We start from the raw sequence: 24,951 nt of genomic DNA on the forward strand, positions 1-24,951 counted from the left end.
GGAGATGGAAGCTCAAGAACCTTCCCGAACGTTCCGCCGTGCATGCATGGGCCGCTTCCCGCCCATGACGCAAACGTGCAGTGATCAGTTCTTTTTCATCCGCGCTTCGAGAGAGTTGTGCTCGCCGCTACTCCCTTGTTTTTTGGCCCAGTAGAACTGCTTTTTTCGTGTTTATCACACCCTTTTTCTTCTTTTTATTTACCTTCTAAAATAAGAGTTTTTCCCCTTATTTTTTATTTTTTTTCCTCACTTTTTCAAGTTTCCTTTCTTTTTTCGTTGTGGCCGCCTTTAGGCTGCTCGACCACATCTTTGTTCCCTTTTTTGTGCCTTTTTAATTGGCACAATTGAGCCTTTTGATTTTGCAGACGCTATTTTCCCGCCCATGTCATTGAAGACTCCCAGCGGCTTCAAACGCTGTACTCGCTGCAACCGGACCATCTCGGGTACTGACCCCCACGCGTGGTGCCTCCAGTGTCTTGGGCCTGATCATCTTCCAGCTGCCTGTAAGCTGTGTAAGTTAATGAAGAAAAGGACCCAGGTGGCTTGAGAGGCTCAGCGCGAGAGACTTTTTTCTGATCGGTCCGGTCCTTTGACGTTAGCATCGACATTGGTACAGCGGCATCGGCGTAGACTTTGAGGGAAGCAGCGACACCGAGAGTCCAGGTAATGGCTGCCGAAAGACCACTTCGAGCTGGGAGCAGCGAGGCATCGAGTGGGTCTCCACCCATCTTGAGGCCTACTGCTATGCAGGCCACCTGGGACCGACCTTTGTCAGACCCGGCCCCGAGGAGGCGTGAGGATTCCACGTCCTCATCGGTACCGAGGAGCCTCGACGGGCGTCGAGCGAAGGCGAAGAAGCATCGTCATCGATCTTCTAGGCATGGTACAAAGAGCTCCGGGGAGCCGAGAGAGTCAGCACCCGAGAACCGTCGGCACCGGGAGGATCGCTCACCCTCCATTCAGGAGGTGCCAATGCGTCGGTTGTCCGGCAGCCTGGCACCGGCTCTCGAGCCCCCTCAGATTCTGGCACAGACTCCTGCACCAGCCCCACAGCCTTTTCCGATGGCAGCTCTCAACGAGCGAATCTGGGCCCTTCTTCCAGAGCTTCTGGAAGGGTTGCTTCATCAGTCTGCCTCGGTGTCAGGGGTGCTTGCGCCTCCTGTACCAACTGCAGAGACGGCATCTGGGCCATCACCTGTGAGGAGGTCCCCGCCCTCGGTGAAGCTTGCGGTACCGGAGCCGGTTGCCACCTGGGTCGACTCCCCCTCGATGTCGGTGGAGAAAGCTTCACCGGAGTCCAGGCAGGAGTCGACTTCACGACATCTCCCACGAGGTCATCGATCCTCAATATCGAGACAGCCTCGGTTTCAGGCTGCTCTTAGGGAGCTTCTGTCCGATACCGAAGAGGAGCGCTCATGGGGAGAAGAGGAAGACCCCAGGTACTTTTCGGAGGAAAAGTCCTGTAGGCTTCCCTCTGATCCTACTCCACCGATTGAAGTAAGGATGTCTCCACCTGAGAATCTTACTTTCTCATCTTTTGTACGGGAAATGCCTAAGGACATTCCATTCCCTATGGAGGTTGTGGATGAGCCCAGGGCTGAGATGTTCGAGGTCCTGGATTATCCTTCTCCACCTACAGAGGTTGCAACGGCCCCCTGCACAATACACTCAGGGAAGTGCTGATGCAGAATTGGTCTTGCCCTCTCTCTAATCCAGTGGTCCCCAAGAAGTCCGAGTCCCAATAGAGAGTCCATGGAGAGCCTGTAATGATGAAGGCCCAACTTCCTCACAATTCCATGGTGGTGGACTCTGCTCTCAGAAGAGCCAAGAGTACTAGAGGACTATGCCTTGGTGCCCCCAGGCAGAGAGTATAGGACCTTGGATTCTTTTGGGAGGAGAACGTATCAGGCCGCAATGCTCGCCGCCAAGATCCAAACATACCAGCTCTAAATGAGCATTCACTTACGGAATTCGGTGAGGCAACTGTCCAGTTTAGTTGAAGCATTTCCCTCGCAGTTTGCTGAACCTTTTCACCAGGTGGTCAGGCAGCAAAAGGCGTGTCGCAGATTCCTGGCCAGGGGGTCTTACGACACTTTTGATGTAGCATCCCGAGTAGCTGCTTAAGGTATAGTGATGCGCAGACTCTCATGGCTGCGTGTCTCTGACCTGGATCACAAAACCCAGCAGCGAATGGCGGATGTTCCTTGCCGGGGGGGGGGGGGGGGGGTAATCTTTTTGGAGAAAAAGTAGATGATATGGTTGATCAGATGAAAAAGCATCATGATGCCATGGATTCTCTCTCCCGCCGGACGTCTTCTGCTACTGCCTCCTCTTCTAGGAGGTTTTTTGGAGGGAGGAGGAGTGCTCCCTATTCCTATCATAGGCGTAGGTAGACTCCTGCTCTCGACAGTCAGTTCAGGCTCAGTCCCAGCATGTGCGTTCTTGTCAACGCCATGCGCCTAAGGCCCCTAGGGCTCCCCAGCAAAAGCAAGGGATGGGCTTTACACTGGCTCCAGTGCAGCATAGCCGCAGTAAAAGTGTCCGTACCGGGCGGCTTGCCTGTTGGGGGGAGGTTGATATTTTTTCACCAAAGGTGGCCTCTCATAACCTCCGACAGGTGGGTTCTTCAAATAGTCCGGTTAGGATACACACTCAATCTGACATCCAAGCCTCCAAACTGCCCACCGGGAGCTCAATCCTTCAGCTCCCAGCACAAGCAGGTACTTGCAGAGGAACTCTCCGTCCTTCTAAAGGCCAATGCAGTCAAACCCGTTCCACCAGGGAAAGAAGAGCTGGGATTCAATTCCAAGTACTTCCTTGTGCAAAAGAAAACAGGGGGGATGCGTCCCATCCTAGACCTAAGGGCCCTGAACAGATTCCTGGTCTGAGAAAAGTTCAGGATGGTTTCCCTGGGCATCCTTCTTCCCTTGATTCAGGAAAACGATTGGCTATGCTCTCTGGACTTAAAGGATGCCTATACTCACATCTCGGTACTTGCAGCTCACAGGAAGTACCTTCAATTTCAGCTGGGAACTCAGCATTTTCAGTACTGTGTACTGCCCTTTGGCCTAGCATCTGCGCCCAGGGTCTTCACAAAGTGCTTGGCAGTTGTCGCAGCATCGCTACGCAGACTGGGAGTGCATGTGTTCTCTTATATCAACAATCGGCTGGTGAAGAACACTTCGGAGGTAGGGGCTCTACGGTCCATGCAGATGACTATTCAACTGCTGGAGCTACTGGGGTTTGTAATCAATTATCCCAAGTCCCATCTTGTTCCAGTGCAGAAATTGGAGTTCATTGGAGCTCCGTTGGATACATGGATGTCTCGAGCTTATCTTCCCCAGGCAAGGGCAGACAATCTTCTGGCCCTAGTGTCCTTGGCTCGAGCATCTCAACAGATCACAGCTCAGCAGATGTTGAGACTTTTAGGGCACATGGCCTCTATAGTTCATGTGACTCCCATGGCACGCCTACATATGAGAGCAGCTCAATGAACCCTATATTCCCAGTGGTGCCAGGCCACAGGGAATCTAGAGGATGTAATCCATCTCTCCACTGATTTTTGCAGCTCCCTTCAGTGGTGGACCATTCGATCCAATCTGACCTTGGGACGTCCATTTCAAATTCCTCAGCCACAAAAAGTGCTGACGACAGACGCATCCCTCCTGGGGTGGGGAGCTCATGTAGATGGGCTTCACACTCAAGGGGTTTGGTCCTTTCAGGAAATGGGTCTTCAGATCAATCTCCTGGAATTGCGAGCCATCTGGAACGCTCTCAAGGCTTTCAGAGATTGGCTGTCCAAACAGGTCATCCTAATTCAGACAATCAGGTTGCTATGTATTACAGCAACAAGCAGGGGGGCACCGGATCTCGCCCTCTGTGTCAGGAAGCCGTCAGGATGTGGCTTTGGGCCCACCATCACGGTATGTTTCTCCAGGCCACATATCTGGCAGGTGTAAACAACAGTCTGGCCGACAGGTTGAGCAGGATCATGCAACCTCATGAGTGGTTCCTCAACATGGACGTTGTCCACAAGATCTTCCGAGCGTGAGGCACCCCCTCGGTGGATCTTTTTGCCACTCAGACAACTCACAAAGTCCCTCAATTCTGTTCCAGACTTCAGGCCCACGACAGACTAGCGTCAAATGCCTTTCTCCTACATTGGGGAACAGGCCTTCTGTATGCGTATCCTCCCATACCTCTAGTAAGGAAGACTCTGCTGAAACTCAGGCAAGACCGCGGAATCACGATTCTGATTGCACCTTTTTAGCCCCATCAGATCTGGTTCCCTCTTCTCCTGGAGTTGCCCTGCAAAGAACCATGGAGATTGGAGTGTTTTCTGACCCTCATCACTCAGAACGAAGGGTTGCTTCTACATCCCAACCTCCAGTCTCTGGCTCTCAGGGCTTGGATGTTGAGAACTTAGAAGTTGCCTCTTTAGGTCTTTCAGAGGGTGTCTCCTGAGTCTTGCTTGCTTCCAGGAAAGATTCCATGAAAAAGTGTTACTCTTTCAAATGGAGGAGGTTTGCCATCTGGTGTGACGGGCAAGGCCCTAGATCCTTTTTCTTGTCCTACATGGACCCTGCTTGAATACCTTCTACACTTATCAGAGTCTGGTCTCAACACCAACTCCGTAAGGGTTCACCTTAGTGCGATTAGTGCTTACCATCAACGTGTAGAGGGTCAGCTTATCTCTGGACAGCCTTTAGTTGTTCGTTTTATGAGAGGTTTGCTTTTGTCAAAGCCCCCGGTCAAACCTCCGCCAGTGTCATGGGATCTCAACGTCGTTCTTATGAAAGCTCCTTTTGAGCCACTGAATTCCTGCCATCTGAAGTACTTGACCTGGAAGGTCATTTTCTTGGTGGCTGTTACTTCAGCTCGTAGAGTCAGTGAGCTCCAAGCCCTGGTAGTGCATGCACCTTATATCAAGTTTCATCATAACAGAGTAGTCCTCCGCACTCACCTTAAGTTCTTGCCGAAGGTGGTGTCGGAGTTCCATCTGAACCAGTCAATTGTCTTGCCAACATTTTTTCCCTGTCCACATACCCGCCCTGGTGAGGACAAGTTGCACACCTTGGACTGTAAGAGAGCATTGGCCTTTTACGTGAAGCAGACAAAGCCCTATAGACAGTCCGCCCAGTTGTTTGTTTCTTTTGATCCCAACTGGAGGGGAGTCGCCACTGGAAAACGTACCATCTCCAATTGGCTAACAGATTGCATTTCCTTCACTTATGCCCAAGCTGGGCTGACTCTAGAGGGCCATGTCACGGCTCATAATGTTAGAGCCATGGCTGCGTCAGTGGCTCACTTAAAGTCAGCCTTCATTGAGGAGATTTGCAAGGCTGCAACGTGGTCATCAGTCCACACATTCACATCTCACTATTGCCTTCAGCAGGATACCCGATGCAACAGTCAGTTTGGGCAGTCGGTGCTGCAGAATCTGTTCAGGGTTTAGAATCCAACTCCACCCTCCTAGGCCCATTTTTGTTCTGTTCCAGGCTCCACTCTCACTTAGTTGTATTTCCTTTCAGGTCATTCTCTGTTATGTCCTTGCCATTGCAAGGCCCAATTGACCAATGTTTATTATTTTGAGTGAGCCTGGGGGCTAGGGATACCCTATGCGTAAGAATATTGAGCCTGCTTGTCCTTGGAGAAAATGAAGATACATACCTGTAGCAGGTATTCTCCAAGGACAGCAGGCTCAATATTCTTACAACCCTCCCTCCTCCCCCGTTGGAGTTGTTTCACTTATATTGTTTTGCTTTTTATTAAACTGATCACTGCACGTTCGTGTCGCGGGCGGGAAGCTGCCCACACATGCTCGGTGGGTCGGCCCGCGCGGCGAAACTTTCGGGAAGGTTCTTGAGCTTAAGATTTCTTCCATCTCCTGGACCATCGCGGATGACGACCCATGCGTAAGAATATTGAGCCTGCTGTCCTCGGAGAATACCTGCTACAGGTATGTATCTTCATTAGCCACAAATTGCTAATCGGTTAGTGCATGGTGAAGCAGCTGCGCTGATTAGTGATGTATATGCCTACTCTCCACTATCTGACCCGCTCCCAGCACTAAAAAATAATTTATATTTTTTAGCACATGGGAAGCACGCAGAGATGTCAAAATTACCGTGGGATGCTTAAGCATGCCCCATGGTAAGGCAAAGACCTATATGGCCCATCCAGTCTGCCCAATAAGATAAACTCATTGCAGGTATGCCTTTTTTAGGGCATAGATCGTAGAAGTCTGACCAGCACTGGCCTTGTTCTAAAATTTCTGAATTTGTTGACAAAGCCCCTGGAATAGCTCCACTGCAGCCCATCCAAACCTACTCAGCCTCTATCAGGGCACAGACTATAGAACTCTGCCCAGCACCGGCTTCCCTACTTAATCTCCACTAAGCTTCTTTGGATCCGATCCTTCTAAACAGGATTCATTTATGTTTATCCAATGCATTTTTGAATTCTGTTAACGTTTTTATCTCTACCACCTCCCATGGGAGGGCATTTCAAGTATTTACCACCCTCTCAGTGAAAGCTCAGTGGAGCAGGAGCTGTGCCTACGTGTAGCTGTACACCACGTATGTTAATCATGATTGTCATCGTAAATACAGAAAACATGAAAATAAAATCAAATTAGTTTGCTGAAGATGATGCCACTGAGGCTATTGAATGTTTAAATGTGTTTTTGGAAACACTGAAGATAACAATGGAACTAGAGAGAATGAAGAACATTCTAGCCACGAGCTCAATGCCAGCAACAACAATGGAAGAGATTACAATATCTGCTGACTCACTACACTTCCAAAAGACTCATTTGTAATTAAACCTTGTAAGGATAAATTAAAGCTGAAGCTACCCATAAGTGTTCCTGACCTGGGCATATACTTGCTGGTGTTCCGCCAAGAAAAACCAGTTACAGCCCGAGGATGTGCCAAATACACAAAAGAAAAATGGACAGATGTCAAGCTCCCCTTCTTCTCTTGGCCCTCTTGGGATATAATAGCAGACTTCCAGCCAGCAAGAGGATACCAAACCTTTAACAGACAATCATCCTGTGCAGAGAAATAAATACTACAATTACAAAACTTGCATACAGTATACAGTATACTATACAATGCATCCAATATTAATTTTGTATTTTAATAATGTGTCTCAATGAGGTTTGCTTGGTATTTTCAATATGAAACCACACATAAAAATCATCTGAAAATATATAAAAGTTATTTCTTCCTTACTCTAATTACAGCATTTAGCATAGCACCTAACAGACTTTTAATTAAAGTCTCAAAATATATTCCTCCATAAGTTTTATGTGGATAGCACAGTTTCAAAAAGACAATGTTAAAAAAAAATTTGGAGAAATGCTCAAACTATGGCAACCAATAGTCACACCCTACAATCTGGGGGGGGGGGGGGGGGGGGGGGAGTTGTTTTTTGCTAGCTATGGCAATTAAATGTTTTACATATAATTTGGTGCCACTATCCACAGAAGTAGTGGCATTGAATATATGCAAAGAAACGAGCACCGCTTCTATATGGATAACCAGTGAGGTTTAGCCACTATGGACTAGATTCTATATTACACGCCTAAAAATTTGGCGCTGAAATGAAATTTGCCTAAGCACATTCTATAAAGTACACCTTAATTTAGATGTACTTTATAAAATAAGACTAAATTTCTGCACTGTATATAGAATATGGCGAGCAGCCACAACAGCACCTAACTTTAGGTACGGCCATTTATGCCAAGTGTAACTTGGTGTAAATACTGGTGCCCAAGTTAGGTGCAGAGCAGGTGTATTCTATATCCCTGAGCATAGTTTCCGGAATGCCCATGACCCACCCATTCCACACCTATAACCACACCCCCTTTGTGGCAGTGTGCATTAGAATTTACACACACCGCTTTGCAGAATACGCTTAGTGGTTAGTGTGCATAAATTCTAATTAATGCCAATTAGTGCCAATAATTGCTTAACATTCAATTATCAGTGCTGATTAGTTTAACTAATTAAGTTATATGCATTGTTATGGAATACGCTTTGATTTCCACGTACAAATCTCAACGCGATATATAGAATCTGGGGGTATCTATGTAGCTATATGGATAAATTTAGGACCATCATTTTGCTGGCCTAAATTTATCCACATAGGTAAATGGAAAGTGGCTGAATATCACCAGTTATCCACCGACTGATGTGACATGCCCACATTCTACTCCAGCACTGTTCATATAGAGGAAAATCATAACTGGGTGCCCACATTTACACCCCCCCTTACGTGCATAAATATACACTTACCTGTGAAAGTGCCGGAACGGCGCTTAAGCGCTGTTCTGTAGAAGTACACGTTTAAGTGGCACAGGATGCAAATGCAACGGGCTATATACATGGATGGAGCATAGGCAGGACTGCCAAGTCTATGGCAGGTTGTAACTGTGGGCGCGTAAATGTAAGGCGTATCAATACCCAGTTACGTTAGTATTCTATAATGGAATCAGGGCTCTCACTGCATGGCATCAAGGCAACAAAATGGAGGTGTCCACTTACAGAATAGCCTCTATGGCAGGAGTTCTCAACCCAGTCCTCAGGACACACCATGCCAGTCAAGTTTTCAGGATATCCACAATGTGCTTGCAGGAGATATATCTGCATACAATAGAGCCATTGCATGCAAATCTCTCTCATGTATATTCATTGTGGATATCCTGAAAACCTGATTGGCTTAGTGTGTCCTGAGGACTTGGTTGAGAGCCCCTTGACAACAGTGCCAGGACAAGTCTGCAATACGTTTCAGCAGAACTATCCGCACAGTGCAACATTTATGGATAGGACACTAAGCCTTACAGTAGCTGCCTCTATATGGACAAATGCTTTTGAATATTGGGCCCTGTGGTATAATACTGTAAAAATAAATCTTACACAAGTGCAGAATTCAAAGAGCCAAATATCTTTTTTGGAGGTGAAGAGCTAACAGTTCTCAAAGGGGGGAGGGGGAAGGAAACCTGGAGGGTCACTGTATGAACGCAGTTGGGGAAGTTGAACATATAATTTGATGTATTCTGAGAGGTATTACAAGCATCAAGATGGGATGGGAAACTGAACATATACAAGTCTTTGGGGAAATCCCAACTTGAGAACTGTGTTTAGTTCTGGAGAGCACATGTACAAAAAGTTAGTAATAAGGTTAGAACAATTTTAAAAAGGGCCACCTGCATTGTAAGTCGGGGAAGGCAATTCCAGCCTTCGAGAGCCCCAGGCAGGTCAAAATTTCAGGATATCCACAATAAATATGCAGGAGATAAATTTGTATACCAAGGAGGCAGCACATGCAAATCTATCTCCTGCATATTCATTGTGGATATCCTGAAAACCTGACCTGCCTGAGGCTCTCAAGAACCAGAATGGTCTATCACACAGAGACTAAAGGCACTAAAGGGGTACTGTAGAAGAAAAACGAGAAGGGAGGCATAGCTAGCAGGCTTCAGCACAGCAGCAAAAGGGAGTGTTTTCTGTATAATGAAAAGCTTTAGAGCAAGAGGCCATTATATGAGTGTGAATGGAAGGAGAATGTGGGAAATCGATTTCCACTGACAGGTTAGCAGACACCCGGAACAAACAAAGCAGCAGAATTCAAACACATCTTGGCTGGTCACAAAGTGACCTTAGTGGCAGAGGGCAAGAGAACAGAGATCCAGTTAAGACCTGTGACAGTACAAGCTGATAGAAATGATGCAAACCAGACAGTTTAAGACAGAAGATGTAGACAGGAAAAGCTATGTTTCTAATGTGCTGTGGAATGGAGGATAAAAACCCCCCCCCAAAAAACTTACAGAATCTAAAAATCTATTCCACACTGTCTGCAGCACTAGCCAACCATAAAAAGTACTCTCTTATACCTGTTTCTATATGATGAGATTTTTGAGGACTGATGTAACAAGCAGGGTTTTGTGGCTGTTTCAGCATGTTGAAATTCATGACAAAAATATTCAAAATGAAAATGAGTCATATGCAGGCACCAAGAAGAAGCTGTCATTTGAAGCGGAGGCAGAAAACGCCTTCTAGCTGGAGTCTCAGAACAATACCATCTGCCACAGAACCTTAGAAACAGGAGCGCGCGCACACAACAGAAAGGTTTAAAACCTCTATTTCATGGAAACAGACTGATTTCCTTAAGTATTTTATTTAGAGGATAGTAATCAACGTATATGTGTGTGTCAATATTGGGGCAGATATTCAGCCTGTGACGGTCAGCAGTTTTTAAGCTGCTGACAGCAGCGGGCAGATGCAACCCCTGATATTCAATGTCGGGCCATATCCAGGCACCAGCCTTGAATATCTGGGGCCAGGCACCAACCCGGAAGTTATGTGGGCGACAACCAACAGTCAGTGCCAGCACCTGAGTAGCTAAGTGGGCAAATATAGGATTGCTGGTTCCTCCCCGACACTACCTGGGCAGTGCGGTGGCAGTCAGCCAATATTCAAAAAGACAAAGAAAAAAATAGGGACAAATCCATTAATTCACCAGCAAAGATCCAAATAGTACATCAATCTCCTGCAGCATGGACCTGACACGGGCTGTGTTTCAGTACACAGTGTCTGCCTCAGGGGTCGTTAGATATGTAGTTTCTGATAAAGAACCAGCTGAAAAGCTTAGGTTCAACACTATAGAGGAATTTGTCCGACTGAAGCCAGGAATCCGCTTTACACTTGCGAATTCCTAGCTTCAGTTACACAGGGACAAATTAATGTTCAACGTAAACTTTTCAGCTGGTTCTTTATTATTAGTGCTTTTCTTTGTTTTTTGGTTTGTGCCGTGTGCTTTTTAGTCAGCCAATATTCAGCAGCATTGCCCAGTTAAGTGCTGATAAATGTCAACTCTATATGAAGAGCGAGAAAGAGACTTTATGTATCTCTCAAAACACAGGCCTTCAATCATGCTAACAATGTTTGATTCAAAGCCAAGTGCAATCTTGGCATTCTCACAGTTCCAAAGCTTCAAAAGCAAACTAATTACTTTCTATCTATGGAAAAAGGGGCAGAGAGACAGAAAAAGGAAAGAAAGGCCAGATGTTTATGTATTTTAGTTTAAGTGAAAATCAAAGCTAAAGCTGGCCTGATGGTTCGGTGGATATACTATGCACTGGGAGACCCATGTTCAATTTCTGGGACTGGCTTCAGCTCTTTGGGCCAGACAGGGCCATGGATGCAGTATTTGTGGCTTCTGTGGAAAAGACATTCTGACTAGTATACAATTGTGACACATCAAGCTGCATATGTATTGTGTATTTCAAATTGTTGTATACCACTTCAGTTCAGTGAGAAGGTCTAGAACAGTAGTTCTCAAACCTGTCCTCGGGGACCACCAGTCAGACAGGTTTTTAAGATATCCCTAATGAATATACATAAATCAATCTAAGGGCTGTCACAATTTCAATATATAGTCACAACTTTCACATATTCCAGACAACATTGGTGACTATCAAAACTTTACCATATTAAAATATTTTATTGATAAACATTTAAATGTGCGAGTGCTATTTATAATATTACTACCCTATCAATTACATTATATATGTACAATACAGGATATGTGTTTTTATAAAAAAAATGCTTCTGATTTATCAATAAAATGTTTTAATATGGTAAAGTTCTGATATACATGAGACAGATTAGTATGCCTGTCACCTCCAATACAAGCAAATCTCTTCATGCATATTTATTAAACCTAAATAAATTCAAGGGCTACCAAATTTTTCTTTTAGTCAATTTGTAATTTACACCACAAAAATGACCAATTATAAATGCTCAACAATAATAATCATTTTTTAATCACATTCAGCAAAAATTATATTATTTCCATATCCTCATAAAATCCACAAAATACTATTACAGAATGAGCGCTGGCTTACATGCATACATAAAACGACTTACCTTAAAACAAAACTGTCCATTCCACTGAGCCTGCCATCGACGCTCAATCTGCTGCACATGCTTCCTTTGAAAGCTTACCTGGACAAATATATTCAGTGGAGTGGAGTGAAGTGAGGTTAGAGCACCAGTCTTGACATCCAGAGGTGCCCAGTTCAATTCTCATTGCTACTCCTTGTGATCTTGAGCAAGTCACTTAACCCTCCATTCCCTCAAGTACAAGCTTAAATTGTGAGCCTTCCTGGGACAGGGAAACACCCAGTGTACCTGAATGTAACTCGCCTTGAGCTACTACTGAAAAAGGTGCAAGCAAAAGCCAAATAAATAAATAAATAAATATCCCTCAATAAAAAAAATTCTCAACTATAATTCTCAACTCTGCGCATGTGTTGGTTGAGCATCTGTTGGCATTTTAATAATGAGATGCCTAGCAAGACTGTCTATATAGGAGCCTCAATTGAGAGCAGAAGCCATGCGTGTAAGGTCTCCTGATGAAGGTAACGAAACACGGACAGTTTTGAGACCAATGGACTAAGATTACGCATTTTATGGACTCTACTATTTATGGCTCTGTAAGACTGACAATGGACAAGAATCCTTCGATGCTGTGATAGTGAGCACAATACTGCGTCCATTTTGGATTACCAGCAATTATGCTGAAAAAATGAGAAGTTGCACAAGATACATGATTTTGGGTTGTGAAGAGATGTACCATTCAAGAAGCAGTTGAAAGAGTTACAGTAAAATATCAACTGAATTATTGTTGAGAATTTTCTTATCGAAGGATATATTTGTCCAAGTCAGCTTTCAAAGGAAGCATGTGCAGCAAATTGAGCATCAATGGCAAGACAATGGAATGGACAACTTTGTATAAGATGAAAGTCAGTTTTATATATGTATGTAAGCCAGCGCTCATTTTGTAATTGTATTTTGTAGATTTTAGGAAGGTATGAAAATAATATACTTTTGAGAAAAGTTTTTTTTCTGAATGTGACAGATTAAAGAATGATGATTATTATTGTTGAGAATTTATAATTAGTCATTTTTTGTGATGCACATTTATTAGGGATATCCTGAAAACTCAACTGGCTAGTGGTCTCCTAAGACAGGCTTGAAAACCACTGGTCTAGAAATTTTCTAAATGAATAAAATATGCCAAAAAAATCCACTGAAAACAAAAAAATCACTGCAAAAAAAAAAAAAAAAAAAAAAGGAAGGAACAGTCTGAAAGAGATCAAGATCACAAATGATCTAACGAACTGAAAGGATCCAAAAGATCTGTTACTCCATCATAGGCATAAAAACCTTCCACAAAACAAAATTTCCAAGCTTAGGTATGATCATTTACAAATATGCATCAAATGCATATCTTCTATAAAGAATAAGTTGACAGACACTTATCTTTAAAGGGTCCAAAAGCATGAACGTGTCTTGAGTTCAAACTAAGGCCAGCTCAAAAACAAGCCGCTACTGTGCTAAAGATCCACATGCCCCCGGGCCAATGATAGCCAGTGTTTAGCTATGCTTCCTCAGGGTCCACGGCAGTGGGATGCTTTCTAGGCACAGTGTTAATCATCTATCCACGATCTTTTGGATTCTTTTCAGCTCGTTAAATAGTTGTGATCTTGTGCTCTTGAGGCTTTTCCTTCCATTTTTTTTTTGCAGTGGCTATTTTATGTTTTCAGTGGATTTCTTTGGTGTGTATATCTAGTAGCACTATAGAAATGATAAGCAGTAGTAGTAGTGGTGATTTCATTTATATATTTGTCTAATCCACACCCGTTTTGTTGTAAAATAAATATGCAGCAGGTTCTGGAAGGAGCAGACTATCACATGGCTGCTAGCCAAGCATTGTCACTTTAGTGGCTGGGCTAGATGGAAAAAAGGGGGACAGCGAGGTTCATAAAATGGGGAAAAATCCTGAGTATTTGAAATGAAGACATCTGGTGCTATAACTCATGAAAGACTGGTTCCATTTCTACTAAAGGCCAAACTGCTGCATCAAAACAAATATATCTGAATTGATATAAAAGTGAGTTTGTGTATTTAGGTGTGGTTTGTCAAAGTATTGCACTGTGCATATGTGGGTAAAGGTATGTAGTACTAAGCCCTATGCAGTACCCATCATTGGCAATAAAGTGGCACAGCACCACACATCATGTGGACATGTAAACCCTTTTACAGACGTATGCATCAGGGAAGAGGGCACGAACTGAAAACAAGAGTGTGGCACTCTAGGGCATGCTTGTACTGCACACTGGCAAAAGGGCAGTACCATACAGTGATGCGGAAGACAGCAAATGAAATGTCAGATTCACGAATGGGCATTTCCACTAGTACAGTAAATAAAAACCCAAACCATATGGATAGTCAAAATACCCTGAAGGTCACAGTCCAGTTTCCTCTCGCCCCCAGTTTTAAAACTACAGAATCAATGGCAGTTTCTTCCACTGATCTCAGTTTTCTGGCTGATACACAACACTCCACTGTTCTAGCCTGGTTTCCACAGAGGCAATTTCAATCAACTGTACAAGGCTTGAAAATCACGTACGAGAAACAGAAGCCAGCATATTAGAAACAGTTTTTTTTTTTCTGCCAACATCTTCTGTCTTAAACTGTCTGGTTTGCATCATTTCTATCAGCTTGTACTGTCACAGGTCTTAACCGGATCTCTGTTCTCTCGCCCTCTGCCACTAAGGTCACTTTGTGACCAGCCAGGATGTGTTTGAATTCTGCTGCTCTGTTTGTTCCAGGCGTCTACTACCCTGTCAGTGGAAAATCCTCAGCCCTATTTGTAACCAGAGGCTCTTCAGGGAGCAATATTGCCAATGGTCCTCAGCTTTAGACATTATAATCCATCAATGGTCATTTGTATTCCTCATGGAAATCATTTTCTATTTATCTGATATATTCTGATGCAGCTTAAATATGCTTTGCCCAATTTATTAATAATATTTATAGTTACCTTTCCTGCTGTTGCAAAGTATTCACCATCAGGGGACCATTCCATTAAGTGCACAGACACTGCAGTCCTATGAGACAAACAAAGCATTCAAGGTTATGGTCTTTTGCTCAATACCCAGCCTATTATGCAGGAATTAGGATTGAGGAGGGATTTGCATACCTACGTTTACATTTTCAAAATTTCTACATACTTTTTCTCAGGAAATCTATTCACACAAGTTAACTGCTGTAAATGTATACAGGTATTTTCCTGGGCTAATTTTCAAGTGCTTTTCATTTTTAAAATCTGACAGTCTGCAGACTGAAAAAAGAAGATGCATATATTCTGTTAAATTGAGCCATTATAAAATTACCCCAAAAGAGGATTTAAAGAATGCAAAAAAAATTTTTTTTGGTATCTTTGAACTAAAAATCATCTTTCTCCTGTAAACAAAATCAGCTCAGCCCTGTCAAAGGCCTCTTGGCTTTACTGATTCACACAGGGTAATTTCACTTGTATGCTTTTCTTTTGAGCACAGTTTCATCTGTATCCCAAACTGCTGAGTTTCACGCATGAAGAAAAATGTACAAGGTAATGCAACACTTAGTGTTTGTGAAGGAAACAGGTCTTCTAGCAAGATGATAACACTTCCCAAGGAATCAAATTCCCACGCTAACAACAAGATTCTGCTTCACTTGTCAGCCTGTCTAACTGCAGGAAGAGAGGGTTTTTATCTTGCCAGCATCAGAATCATCATTTTTTTTAAAACCTGCAGTAGTCACGACATCCTATCCTGAAATAAACCCAGTGTAGACATGCCACTCTGACTCATATAAAACTCGGAGAGCAAGCCTTGCACTGATAGAGGGAAGCCTAATTACTCATATTTCTATAAACCTGTGTGGGTTGTTCAGTATCTACCAAAATACTAGCAGCTGAAAGAACAATGTCTGTGGTCTCCTAGATTCCATCAGCTGAAAGAACAATGCCTGTGGTCTCCCAGATTCAGTAACCTCTCTCATAAAAATGATCTAAATGTGCACTCCTTAATGAAAGGAAAGATGGAATGTGAGCAAGTGCAAAGTGATGCAAGATTCCACGTAAGGTGTCACCGACCAGAAAAGGATCTAGGAGACATCGCTGACTGACCCTCTGCTCAGTGTGCTGTGGCAGCAAAGGAAGCAAATAGAATGTTAGGTATTATTAGGAAATGAATGCAAAATAAAAATGAGGATGTTATAATGACTTTGTATTGCTCCATGGTGCGACCACACCTTGAATACTGTGTGCAATTCTGGTCGCCACATCTCAAAAAGATATAGTGGGATTAGAAAAGGTACAGAGAAGGGCGAAGAAAACGATAACAGGAGATGGGACAACTTCCTATGAGGAAAGGCTGAAACGACTTGAGCTCTTCGCTTGGAGAAAAGACGCTGAGGGGAGATATGATAGAGGTATATAAAATACTGAGTGAAGTGGAATGGGTAGACATGAATCGCTTATTTACTCTTTCCAAAAATACAAGGGTTAGGGGGGCACGCAATGAAGCTACAAAGTAGTAAATTTAAAACAAATCAGAGAAAATATTTTTTTACTCAACATGTAATGAACCTCTGGAATTCATTGCCAGAGAATGTGGTAAAAGAAGTTAGCTTAGTGAGGTTTATAAAAGGTTTGGATAGCTTCTTAAAAGAAAAGTCCATAAGCCATTAGTAAAATGGACTTGGGAAAATCCACTGCTTATTTCTGGAATAAGCAGCATAAAATGTATTGTACTTGTTTGAGCATGGCATACAGTTTTGGGATCTTGCCAGGTACTTGTGACCTGGATTGGCCACTGTTGGAAACAGGATACTGGGCTTGATGGACCTTCAGTCTGTCCCAGTATGGCAAAACTTATGTGCTTATGAAGGCATAATAGACACACACATCTCTCTAAAAGGTTTTTGCTTCTTAAGACCTCTGGAGTTAACACTCTAGAATGAGAAGTCAAAGTATGAAGCTCCAGGGGGACAGATGAAGGAGCAACATCAGAAAATATTTCTTCATGGAAACCGTGGTGAATGCATGGAACAACTTCCACAAAAGGCAATGGAGACAAAGACAGTAATGGGATTGAAGAAAGCTCAGGACCAGCACAGAGGATCACTAGATATGAATGGAAAGACAGATCAGCTGGTGTCTAAGCCAGGGGCGTAGCTAGGTGGGGCCCCTGGGGCATGGGCCCCCACAGATTTAGTCCTGCCCCCCTCATTTTGCTGGCAGGGGTCCCCAACCCCCCACCAGCGCCGGTCTCTGGCGCGTTCGCTGATCTGTGCTGCTGTCTTCTTAAGTCCTGACATCCTGCAAGTTCCTTTAAGTGAAACTGAGCATGCTAACCAAACAACTTTCAGACTACTTAAATTCTCAATACTACACGAATCACAATCTGGATTTCGCTCTAACCACAGCACCCAACAACAGTACTAATTACCCTTAAAACCAAATTCAAACAAGAAATCGCAGCAGGCAATAGCCTACTTCTCCTACAGTTTGACATGTCAAGCGCGTTCGATATGGGTTAATCATAAAATACTACTAAACATCTTAGACTACTTTGGGATTGGTGGAAGTGTACCTCAGCTGGATCAAGGGCTTCCTAACCACTAGAACTTATGAAGTTAATCAAACTCGAACATATCATCACCTTGGAATACAAACTGCGGTGTACCCTAGGATCACACTATCACCGATCCTATTCAACCTAATGATGACCCCACTAGCTACATCCCTATCCAAACAAGGCCTTAACCCCTACATATCCGCAGATGATGTCATGATATACATCCCTTCAAACATGACCCAATAGAAATCACCAACGAAACCAAACTCAGCCTGCAAATCATTAACTCATGGGCGGATGCTTTCCAACTAAAACTAAACTCAGAGAAAACACACTGTCTCAATTCTCACATCCCAATACAACATGAACAAACCCAACAATAACAACACCCAGACCACATCCTCCCTGTTCTTGGTGTTACCATTGACCGAAACCTTACACTAGAAACCCAATCGAAAACTACAACAAAGAAAATGTTCCAATCAATGTGGAAACTCAATGAATAAAACCTTTCTTCCCGAGGGCAATATTCCGCAACCTGGTACAATCAATGACTCTAAGCCTCCTAGACTATTGTAATGCAATCTATGCGGGATGTAAAGAACAAATCATAAAGAACAAACCGCTCAAAACACCGCAGCCAGACTCATTTTTGGAACAAAACGAGATACGAAAGTGCCAAACCTCTACGCGAAAAACTACATTGGCTCCCGATCAAAGAACGAATTGCTTCAAATTCTGCACACTAGTGCATAAAATCATCTACGGCGAGGCCCCGGGATAGATGACCAACCTCATTGACCTACCAGCCAGAAACACTACTAGATCTACACGCACCTACCTCAACCTCCATCACCCAAGCTGCAAAGGACTCAAATATAAATCAACGCATGCATCCAGCTTTATAAGCAAGCAACTATGGAACGCACTACCAAACGCCCTGAAAACAACCCACAATTTTTCAAACTTTCGGAGATCACAAAACTCATTTATTCAAAAAGGCATATCCCAATGACCCAACCTTAATGCCTCGATCCTGCAACACAACAAAACAAACACTTGATCTGGTCACACCTCAAACCCCTCCTCTTTATTTCCTGATGTATCTATCATCATAAATCTTCTACAATGTCTTTATGTATCTGTTACACCAGAATTGGCATTCGCCAGCACGGTTACTATGTATAAGCCAAATTGAGCCTGCAAATAGGTGGGAAAATGTGGGATACAAATGCAATAAATAAATAAATAATTAGTACAGCTTTGTGATTTGAGATTTCACCTGGCTAAAGAATATTGTTTTTCTTTTGATCTTTATAAAGAAGGATGTGATTTTTTTTCCTTTTAAAATTTTAAATTTGCTACTGGAACCTTTTTGTGCTTGTACATAGTACCTGATGGGCAGTATATCAAATGCAAACAAACTCTATATTCTGCTCATTTTCCCACAAAATTAACCATAACCATATAGCTGATGCTCCGGTTCCTGTTCTCTCTCCTCCATCACAGGCATGCAACTTGCTTCTTCCCGTTAGCTTCTTTTAACCAAGTGTGCATGCTTTCTTCCCATAACACATTACAACAGCTCTCTTTATGCATCTGTGAACATGTGCACAAAAGCAGCTTAGAGAGGGAGCAGACAGGCATGGAGGAAATGAGCTACAAACATGAAGGCATTATACAAGCAAGCCTACAAAATAGTATTCTATGTATCAGCAGAAAATAACTAGGAGCCAGGAAGGGATGCTGAATCTGTTCTTCGAGCCCCATGAAACAGTCAAAGACTAGGGACACTTGCTGGAAGATGTAGTAACAGCGGTTAGCATATCTGGGTTATAAAAAAAGGTTTGGACAAGTTCCTGGAGGAAATGTCCATAGTCTGCTATTGAGTAGAAACATACTTCTTCACACATCTCCACTTTCAATACCTGTATCTACCCCATCCTAGCTTCCCCCTGATGTTTCTGTTCTTCATCTCCCGATGCCATTCCTTCCCAAAGTTTTCCTTTTCCCACCCACAACCCATTTCTTCTCAAGCTGCTCCTCCCCCCCCCTTACTCCTTTCTTGCACCCATTGATAGGAAGTTGAAGGTCCATAGTGGAGATATATCACATGACAATGTGTTTCCTAACTAACTGGCTTTTCCTTCTCCCCCATATAAGAAAGAGCAGCCAGGATGTTTCTTGCACTGTCCTTGGTGCTGTCACCTTCCAACTCTATTCCTGTAGTGTCATGAAGAGGGGAGAAAGTGGGTCTCACAGCAGCTTCAGGGCTTTTTTTTTTATTTGGTGGTTGGAGACAGAACTACACCAGTTATAACTGCTTCTCTTCCTCACTGGCCCAACATTACTAGGATGCCCTACTTCAGGTCTGGGAACCAGCAGAGAAATTTTAGGCACTCATCCAACCAACTAATTCCAAGCTGATCCATGTCACATTGGTTCTGAAGTAAGACATGCCATGGCATTAGCTATGGAATTCTACAGACAGCACCTGGAAAAAGAGGTTAACTAGCACTCGCTCACTATCTATACCTTAATAGGCAGACTAGTTTGCTTTCAGTCTTAACACTTCTACTTGCTCTACACCACTCGGGATTCAAAGTGAATGGGCTGTGTCAGCATTAGCGTGGCTTTGTAACAGGGGGGTAAAGTTTGTACCTGAGGCAATGGAAGGTAAGCGACTTCCCAAACACAAAGAGCAGCAGTGGGATTTGAACACTGACTTCCCTGGTTCTGAGCTTGCTCATCTACTCCAACAAACCAAAATGCAGTATCAGGACTCATTATACTACATTATATCACATCTCCAATCATAGCAGTGGCAACGTCAGAGCTGATAAGAAATGAATCATGGTTTTGGCCAACCCTAGGGTTACTAAGCAGCGCGTTAGCGTTTTTAAAACGCAATAAATGGTGTACGTGCGGTTAACCACTAACACGTCCATAGAAATGTATAGGCACGTTAGCATTTAACGCGCCTTAAATATACAGGTGCATTAAAAACACTAATGCAACTTAGTAAACATACCCCCTAGGTAGTCAGAAGAAGACCATTAAGACCATTATAGCGTCTCCTAGTGCAACAAAAATATAATGCCTATCAAGTCTAACTGCTGAAAAATGTATTTCTAGATGTGGCTGATTTACAAGAAATAAAAAGGACCATCAGTCAATAAGAAATTTCCATTTACACCAAAGTTTACCATTCCATAATCAGACATCGCCTGGTCAAAAGAGACTACGGTCTATTACCAAAACATTCAAAAATTTTACAAATCTATTTTTTCTTTTCTCCTTTTCCAATGTGCAATGTATTGTAATGTAATTCATTGCAAAAGAGATAAAAGGGAAAATAGATTTTTTTTTAATTTTAGGTAAAAATAAAAGACTGTGGGGCTCTTTGGACCAGGTGATGTACAATTATGGAATGATAAATTTCCTTTTAACTACCCAAAATTATCATTGGCCAATGGTCCTTTTTCATTTCCTGAAAATCAACAGTTAGAAATAAAATTTTATCCTCGATAGCCATTGTCTTTTTTGATTGAATTTCAGGGTTTATTGAGTTTTGGGATATTTAATTCTGTTTCTTTCCTAGTGCAATGTGGCACTGTTCTGCTTAAATGCGAAAAAACAAAAATCACATTCAATTGTTTGCCTAGGGTTGCCTGATCACCACCAGCAGGTGACATGCAATTCTTTCACTGACCACAACTCAATCAAGCTTAGGCCAAAACCTAAACTTTCTGTACCTTTCACTCCATGAATCTTACAAGTGAAAATTGTGACCTACTTGCACTGCCAAATGCAGTTCCAGTCATTCAGAACATGCTGAACGTTAGCCTGTGTAGGATGACCATCAGCTTCATCTTCTTCATCTTCTTCCACAATATCACCTGAAGGAGGGGCCCATAGCTTTAAATAATCAGTGGCCGTCAAAAGTCTGTTACCTGCCAGCAAACCATAACAATTGTACATGAGCATCCATCGGTTTAAACACAACTGTTTCCTTAAGTTTGTTTTTTTTTTCCTTTAGTAAACTGTCCACATTTCTATTTTACTTACTCACCTGGATTAAGCTCATAACAAATTACATTATGGATTTCCCTGTCGCTATATGGCTTGAAATCTAGGGCCTGATTTACCAACATGTGTTAGTGCACATTAACCCCTATTATACCCCTCATTCTTTAACACGAGTGCCTAAATGTAAGAGCCATTTGCACCTCAGATTATAGAATACTAGTACTTACACGTGTGAATGTTAAAACATGAGGGGTATTTTATAACCTTGCATAGCATGCAAACTGCAAGTGAGGAGTTCACATGGGTGAAGCAGTCTCCCACAATTAAATGTGTATGTTACATGCGTGGAATAGTGTCATTGATGCGCTAAGGAGGAGATTCTATATAAGGTGGTTAAAAAAACATTAAAAAAATCGGCACTGAAATCAGTTCTGACTCAGCGTATTCTATAATCGGTGCCTAGGTTATGCGCCGATTAGAATATGCTTAGTTCATATTTCAGCGCCTAAATCTATGTGCATCCATTTACACCAATGAAAACTTGGTGTAAATCCTTGCATGTAGATTTAGGCGCATTGGGTCATATTCTATAACTAGGCATGTAAATTTTGGAACGCCCATTTCCCTGCCCATAACCATGCCCCTTTTTGCCTGCAAGCGTTAGAAGTTCAGCACACATCGTTACAGAATATATTTAGCGACTTCTGTGCCTAATTTCTAATTAGTGCCAATTAGAGCTCATTATTACTTGTTAAGCACTGATAGCAGTGCTCATTAGTTTGTTAAGTTACACTGATATAGAATCCGTGTCGATTCCAGAACATATCTCTAGGTGCACTATATAGAATCCTGGGGTAAAGGGCCACATTTAAGCATGCACCATTTATGCCTGCCATAGATATAATGTAAGTGGAGATGCCAAAATGTTGGTGTGTAAATGCCAATTTATGCTAGTATTCCATTAACAGAATCTGGGCACCCAAATGCTGGTACAAAACTCACGCTTATCGCCCAGCATTTTAGTGCCTAACTTCTGGCGCACTTTCCAGAGTTGTCCCATATGGGCTAGATTCTATATATGGCGCCTGAAAATTCCACACAGAAAAAAAATTTGCCTAGGCATAGACTGTAAAGTACGCCTACATTTTATAGAATAGGCTTAAATATCTGCGCAGTATACAGAATAATGCCGAACACCTCTCCACACGACCAACGGTAGTCGCGGCCATTTATGCCATGTTTTACCTGACGTAAATCCCGACACCTGAATTAGGAACAGAGCAGGTGCATTCTATAAAAATGCATATAGATTTTAGAAATGCCCACGCCCCGCCCATGGCCACTTTGCCTTTTCAACTATTCAACTTAAAATTTAGGTGCACCACTTTACAGAATACGCTTAGCGAGTTGTGTGTGTAAATCTTAATTAATGCCAATTAGTGCTAATTGCTTAACATCCAATTAACAGCGTTGATTAGCAAGTTAACCAATTAAGTTATGTGCATTGTTATACAATATGCTTTGATTTCTGTGCAGAAATAAAGGCGCCATATATATATATATATAGAATCCTGGAGTATGTGCTTAGCGAACAGGCCCTAACAGAACATGGTTTATGCTAAATAACAGGTGCTAAATTGCATTAATGCATGTTGGTAAATCTAGTCCTATGTTTATACCAGAGATAATGGAAGATAGATGTGACTTTGGGTAAATCAAAGAAGCATCAACCAAATTTGAGTCCTTGTTTATTTGATTCTCAGCCTACTGCGCTATTAGGCTAATCCTTGGCACTATTCTCCAACCAGGTCTATCATAATAAACTGTATTTAATTTTTCCAATAACTACTATATCATTTGAACTATAGAAGGCAGGTATAGAAGGGATTTCTAGAGGTGCAGCAGCTATCTTCACACCAATGACATTAAATGAAATACAATATTTATATTCTGCATTAAAATGGCTAACAAAGTAGATCACAAAAGATAAAAGAAATACACAAAATACAAATTCAGAAAAAATAGAATCACCATCATCAAACATTTTAAAAGAGAAGCAGAAAATCAAGTACAAGATCTAACTACAGTGCTTAATCCCCTGAAAAATATCTAGTAAACTACCAGGATTTCAAGTTTCCAGAATCAGAAGTAATATCCCTCAATCTGGATCTGACCTGGAGGATTTCTCCAATAAAGCATCACAGCCCCCCCATAATGTCTTATTATGTCTGTTCAATAATAAATATTCAGTCACTGTTGGAATATTTAATAAAATCATATTCCAAAAGTGGCCTGCGGCAGTGCGAGCACATCTTTTGGGTGCATGCCAGGCCAGTTTTTGGCACGTACTAAACAAGGGCCTTAAGGGGCTGGAAAATGGACGTGCGGCAAAATAAAAACCAGCATGCCTCTATTTTCGCCTGAGACCTTCCTGCCACCTATTGACTTACCTGTAAGGTCTCACGAGCTACCCGGGTAGTAGGTGTGCTGAGTGCATCTACTGCCGTTTATCGCTGGGTAAGTGTCAGATGGTAGAAAATAGAAAGTATTTTCAACCACATGTTTTTGGCACATGCCAAATTCAGAATTACCGCCCGGGGCACGCAGTAGCTGGGCAGTAATGCTGATTTGGCGCACACACCTTTGTGAAAGAGTCCCTCAGTTCTTGAAGTGATGAATGATTCCTTATTTGTTCAGATTGCATTGGTTGCCAATCTGACCTATATCCTCTGAATAGAAATTTGGCCACTGTATTCTACAACAGTTGTAAATTGACCAGAAGCCTCTTAAACAACCGCAAAAGAACATTTTTATAGTACTCCGTACAGGTCAAGATAACAGACTAGATGGTTTGTAGACAACAGGTCAAGTTATTTGCCTCATCAAACAAAGGTAACAAAACACATTCTGAAACATTTTTACCTACTTGCTTTTCTATAGTAAGGTAGGAGTTGATTGCCACCTCTAAAATTACATATGTTAGAATACAAAAAAATGTCTTTGTATTCTACCATATGTAATGCACTCCCTACTTCCTTATGTTCCCTTTGTGCCCCCCCCCCACCACCACACAGCAAGACCTGCTTGAGCAGAATTTACATCACTGCTTCACCCCCTCAGTTAAGTCAATCATAGAAGATATTCATCGTTGAGGCAATGCCTCTAAGTGGGATAATTTAGCATATACCATGACAGATACAAACCTCACCCTATGCCAGAATACCTTAGAGATAAATCTCCATCTCTTTTCATTCACTGCTAATGGTAGCCATCCCTAAGCATGAGGGCCTGCTGGTGCTTCAGGAAGGACACCCTAACTAAAATACCCCAGGACCCAGACATGTGGAGGGAAATGCAGAGCATAACATATGCGCAATGCAGAGCATAGTGTCTAAGATAAGTGTGATTTGAGTTCTTAAGAAAAAGAAGAAAAGGAAAAATGAATT

At 42.6% G+C, this 24,951-nt stretch overlaps 1 protein-coding gene across 3 annotated transcripts in view; it reads right to left on the bottom strand.

Annotated features, from left to right (window-relative positions):
* Window positions 1-24,951, bottom strand: part of DMXL2 (Dmx like 2) — a 369,136-nt gene that overhangs the window by 201,812 nt on the left and 142,373 nt on the right. For 2 of the 3 annotated variants that reach the window (XM_030189451.1, XM_030189445.1), the window contains exon 7: window positions 6,874-7,052. In XM_030189451.1, coding sequence (XP_030045311.1) covers window positions 6,874-7,052 — 179 coding nt within the window. Of the gene's footprint in view, window positions 1-6,873; window positions 7,053-14,895; window positions 14,963-21,272; window positions 21,420-24,951 lie in introns of those variants that run through there. The other variant, XM_030189458.1, reaches the window with a different exon arrangement.

The sequence above is a fragment of the Microcaecilia unicolor genome, chromosome 1 (assembly GCF_901765095.1).
Source record: "Microcaecilia unicolor chromosome 1, aMicUni1.1, whole genome shotgun sequence".
Classification (NCBI taxonomy): domain Eukaryota; kingdom Metazoa; phylum Chordata; class Amphibia; order Gymnophiona; family Siphonopidae; genus Microcaecilia; species Microcaecilia unicolor.